General features: G+C 42.6%; 1 protein-coding gene across 1 annotated transcript; it reads left to right on the plus strand.

The window, feature by feature from the left end:
• The first annotated feature begins 325 nt into the window (after window positions 1-325).
• Window positions 326-4,155, plus strand: LOC147633817 (protein NRT1/ PTR FAMILY 2.13-like). The gene is made up of 5 exons (XM_086804492.1): window positions 326-657; window positions 785-941; window positions 1,286-1,503; window positions 2,321-2,892; window positions 2,976-4,155. The coding sequence occupies exons 1-5, from the start codon at window positions 604-606 to the stop codon at window positions 3,886-3,888; spliced, it is 1,914 nt and encodes a 637-aa protein (XP_086660618.1). The 5' UTR covers window positions 326-603; the 3' UTR covers window positions 3,889-4,155.
• The last annotated feature ends 1,080 nt before the right edge of the window (window positions 4,156-5,235 follow it).

Genomic DNA, 5,235 nt, shown 5'->3' on the forward strand with positions numbered 1-5,235 from the left:
ATATATATATTCTTGAAAGTGTCTACGTTTTGAGGGAAAAAAAAGCAATAAAACTTTAATTGCTAGTTATAGATAGCTTTAATATTTTCAAAGGTAGGTAAGGGACGTAAAAGTTTTTTTTAACAATAAGGGCCAAGAAGAAGGATTCCCCAAGGTGCATTATTTTTTTGGGGAATTTTGTCTGAAGCACAGGTGGCCGAGGTGGAACATTGGAGGGATCGCTACATCAGGTGGGCAGGCGTTTCAACGAGTGTGAGCACTGAGGGGTCATTAACTAATAGTTCTATTGGTCATGAGGATGTCCGGCCTGAAAGACACAGAGCTAGTGTGAACAATAATGTGAATCGAGATGAATCATTTTTTATTGGGTACAACCTGGTGTGAGCTGCTGAAGCAAAGAGTATCCCAAGGACGCAGGTGTATCATGTTTCACACACTTCGCGTGCAAAATATTTGGTGGTTGGCTCTAGTACCTAAGGTTCTCAAAAAGTTAAACCATTTTTCCCAGTAGCAAAAAAGCAGCCAGCACAGTGCATTATGCCCTGCAGCAAATCAATATATTGGGCTTTATATGCTGAATTCATGTAGAAAGCGTGTATCAAAATGGCCGCGAGTAGTACTCCTAACAACTTCGACACACAGGAAGCGCTTGCCCTGGTATGTTGTGTGTGCACTGTGTGTGTGTGTGTGTGCGCCTTTGCAATCACAAGTGCGTCTCATGTACTCTTAGAATAAGAAAACACACTAATTACTGTCTTTTGCCTTGACAATTACGATCACACAGGAACCCAGGTCGGAACCTGAGCTCCAGATCATGTCGAAATTTACTAATTCATCCAAGCTCTGCATTTGGATTAAGTGCGCATTTGTTAATGCTTTCATTAAACACAGCAGCTCCAGCAACTTGCCAAGAGGCTGGAAAACCACACCATACATACTAGGTGATTATTAAAGCTTGCAGCACTTGACGTTGTCCGACTTCCATCCAATATATTCAATTACGTCCTTAAATTAGCACTTCATTACATGCTTAACAATTCCAATTTCTTCCAGTAAGATGGTATGATTAGCACTTCATTACATTGATAGATGCATTAAGATTGTATGATTGGCTGCACTCATTACATTGATATATCCAACAAGATCGCATAATTGGCACTTTATTGCATTAATATTATGCAATATGGCACTATAATTGGCACCTCTGTATATTAATGCATTAGGGCTTAGGTGAGCCTAGGACCGTAATTACAGTCTAATACTGTTGGGTTAATTATATGTGCAGGGAACGAGATTAGTGAAAGGATGGCCAGCTTTGGCTTGACGTGGAGCATGATCTTATACCTGGTTCAGAACTACAACATGAAGAGAGAGAGTGCCGCCTACTGCGTGGCAATCACTGCGGGGGTCACAGGCTTGACCCCTCTGGTGGGAGGCTTTTTGGCCGATACTTACCTCGGCCGTTACCGCACAATTGTGATAGCTTCCATATCCAATCTTCTGGTATATATAATAATTTCTCACTGTGCCATTGAGCCACTTCTTCCGTATAGTGGCATTGCTCAATCTACAATATAGCTTGAACCATTTTTCATTTTCATTTTCATTTTTATTTAAATAAGGAGTCTGTGTAAAATTTAAATCCTCATAATAATAATATAAGTAGAGGTTTAAGTAAATAATATAAGTAGAGGGTGAATTGTTTTAAGTAAATAAAAAAAGACTCGCCTAAGAATATATAAGGTAACACAAATAGCACAGTAACTACTTGTTATTTTCAAATTATAGAAAAAGTTTCCTTCGTTTGAGGCTTCTAGTTTTAAAAAAACTTTAAAAGCATTAAAGTGTGATCTAATAAATAGGGATAATTTTATTACCTCCATATTAACACAAGTATTATAAAGAAGAAACTAAACTTTACACCAAAAAAATAAGAATTTGCTAGTACATCTTAAACACACAACCACATCATGAATTTTTGTTCAATAATCAATAACAAATACATCCTATGGCTTTTGGATGTTGGGAAAATCTCTCACACACTCATACACATTTATTTGTGCATATTTATAACTTTGAATGAATCAGCCAAATTGTATGGTTAAGAAACATGCTATGGCGTTTGGATGTATCACATCCCTGATATGATTTGTGTGATTAAATATTGGCAGTGAGAAAAAACAAGCCATATCATGATATAGCATAACCTGCAATATTAGTGCGTAATTAGCCACGAACTGTATATGTTTAAGACATGAACTGTATATGTTTAAGAAGACACATGCAGCTATGGCTAACGTAAGTGCGGTGTTGAATGCAGGGTATGGTTTGCTTGTTGTTGACGGCGTTGGTACCTGCGCTAACCCCAGCTTCTTGCAGCTCAGCTAGCAGAGATAAAGGCACATGCGAGGGCGCAACGAAGGGCCAGCTCTACTTCTTGTACACAGCCTTCGTCTTTTTGGCGATTGGCACGGGTGGATTGCGGCCGTGCTCGTATGCGTTCGGAGCAGACCAGTTCGCCCAGAGCACTGTGCAGGAGAAGAAGCAGCTGCAGAGCTTCTTCAACTGGTACTATGTGGGCGTCACCTTCGCACTCCTATTGGCTTCCACCCTGGTGGCGTATATCCAACTCGAAGTGAGCTGGGCGTGGGGCTTCGGCCTCCCCACCGCCCTCATGGCCATCTCCGTCATCATCTTCATCAGCGGCTCCTCCCAGTACACCTTCGTAGCCCCCCAGGGTAGCCCTTTCACTGAGCTGGCGCAAGTCGTGGTGGCCGCTTACAGGAAACGGAAGGTTCTCCTCCCACCTGATGCGGCAAAGCTTTACCATGGCGATGGCGCTGATCAACTAGCTGATACACACCTCGTGTTAGCCCACACCGATCAGTTCCGGTACGTAATCCATGCATTAACTATGCCAGGATTGCTTTGCTTAAACCTTAATTAATTGCCCATTTGTTTCTCTTACATATTAGATTTCTTGACAAAGCTGCTGTTTATACGGAAGAGGAGGATCAGATGCTCCAGGCGGAAGACGCCCGTACGCTCGTCAAGTGGCGGCTATGTGAGGTTGGGCAGGTGGAGGCCTTGAAGTGTGTGCTCAGAGTGGCTCCTATCTGGGCGTCCGGGATAATCCCGGGCGCCTACCTCATCCAGCAGGGAATATGGCTGCCGCTGCAAGCAGCCACTATGAACCGCCACGTCGGACGAAGCTCCTTCGAGATCCCGGCCTCATCAATGCCGGTTTTTTCCTTCATGGCGACGATGGTGTGGCTTCCGTTGTATGATAGGGTAGTGGTGCCCCTTTGGCGTCGCAGTAGATCGAAAGTCGCCGACCCCGTGCGTGGGATCACGCTCCTGCAGCGCATTGGGATAGGGTACGTGATGCTGGTGATGAGCCCCGTCATCGCTGCCCTCGTGGAGGCCCAGCGGCGGCAGCTGGCGGGGGACCCCGTGCCCTTATCCGTGTTGTGGCTAGCGCCCCAGCTGGTGGTGTTGGGGCTGGCAGACGCTTTCAACATTGTGGGGCAGGTGGAGTATCTATACGAGCAGGTGCCGCCCCGAACGCGAAGCATGGCGGGCGCCATGTTCTCCTGCACCCTGGCGCTGGGCAGTTTCGTGGGCAGCATCGCCTTGGCGGCTGCGCAAAGGGCCAGCGGCGGGCTGGGCCGCCACCACAAGTGGATCAACGAGCGCCTAAGCAGTGGCCACCTCGACTATTACTACTACTTCCTGGCTGTCCTACTGTCTCTCAACTGCGTCTACTTCTTCTGCGTCTCTTCAAGCAGCCATTACTACCGCCGCAGTGGCATTGAAAGCAAAGCCGATGAGGAGCAAGGCCTCCACAAGGAGACAAACTCAACGCTCGGATCACTGCCAAGCCTGTAACCTCGACTCTTGCCTCGGAAGCACTCTTGATAGTAGTCAATCTAATTTCAACAAGCATTAAAAAAAACAATTGTAGTTTCTGTTAGCAATTATAATTTCAGTACCCTCCCTAGCATTTAAAAAAAACAATTATACTGCTTCCTTATTAACAATTATACTCCTTCCTATCAATACTAGACAAAGAACAATTATACCCCTCCCTCAATTCTAGACAAAGAACAATTATACCCTTCCCTCGTACTTATCGTATCACCTTTTCATACTAGGCTACCGCCCTTTCCTCTTTTTTTTTTTTGGAAATATATATATATATTTATATTAGTACGCTATCCAACCACATATACAACAATCCACCTTTTACATATGCCACACAGGAAAAGTCCACCTTTTACATATGCCCGAAAAGTTCAGATCTCAACAAAAACAAAAACCACCCTTTCCTTTCATAATTTATGATAAGGCATCTAAATGTGCACCATGTCCAATTCCCTATGATAGTGAGTATATGAAATGGTCTTGGACCAAAAAGCTTCTCAAGTCCAATATACACCAAGCACTACCACGTTAGTGCTTGGTGTGATAATGTTAAGTAGTATATTTTATTTCTTTTCTCAATTGGGAAACTTTAATGTGGTGGAAGCTCCTAAGAATACGACTATTCACTACCACAATATTAGGGAGTTTGAGAAATTCCCAATTCTCACTTTGCAAAGATTTATAAATTGGCAGCATGGTGAACCCTATCAATCTTTTTTCAACGAATCAACACCCCTTCATGTGACATATTGTTGGAAAGCTTTTGACATATAGGCTCTAAATATACAATTTTTGACAAATTTGGAATTGGTGTGCTCAAGATACTCTAATAAGTAGATTCAAAATTACCACCATTGGAATTCTCAAAGTATGGAGATTTCCCCAAACTCCTTAATATGTTGGTTGGACCCAATTTGCTAGGTGGCTTTGGATAAAAAGCTTTGGGAAGCATGAGAGAAAGAAGAAGAGGTCTCTCTACTATGTGAAATTATGAATCAATCCTTCTTTATTTGTCTCTTACCTATTTTTTGTCTATCATGAGGAACTCCCCTCAAGGTATTTATGATTCTTATTTTTGTCTCTTATTTATTTATAGCATCTCATTTATTCTTGATGTAGTCTCTAACCTAAATTTTGTCTATCATAAGCCAAGTCCCCTCAAGATCTTATTTTTGTCTCTTATGTATTTATAGCATCTTATTTATTCTTGATGTCGTCTCCTACATAATTTTGTCTATCATGAGCCAAGTCCCCTCAAGATATTTTTTTTGTCTCTTGTGTATTTATAGCATCTCATAATTTATTCTTGAT

Source organism: Cibotium barometz, chromosome 11, assembly GCF_041138505.1.
Source record: "Cibotium barometz isolate CiBa-2024 chromosome 11, ASM4113850v1, whole genome shotgun sequence".
In the NCBI taxonomy this organism is placed as follows: domain Eukaryota; kingdom Viridiplantae; phylum Streptophyta; class Polypodiopsida; order Cyatheales; family Cibotiaceae; genus Cibotium; species Cibotium barometz.

What these genes read in the sequence shown, in the direction of transcription:
- LOC147633817 (XM_086804492.1), top strand. Translation starts at nt 604, where the DNA reads ATGGCCGCGAGTAGTACTCCTAACAACTTCGACACACAGGAAGCGCTT. An exon ending in AACCACACCATACATACTAG is followed by an intron (nt 942 to 1,285) that starts GTGATTATTAAA and finishes TTATATGTGCAG; the next exon opens with GGAACGAGATTAGTGAAAGG. An exon ending in CTTCCATATCCAATCTTCTG is followed by an intron (nt 1,504 to 2,320) that starts GTATATATAATA and finishes TGTTGAATGCAG; the next exon opens with GGTATGGTTTGCTTGTTGTT.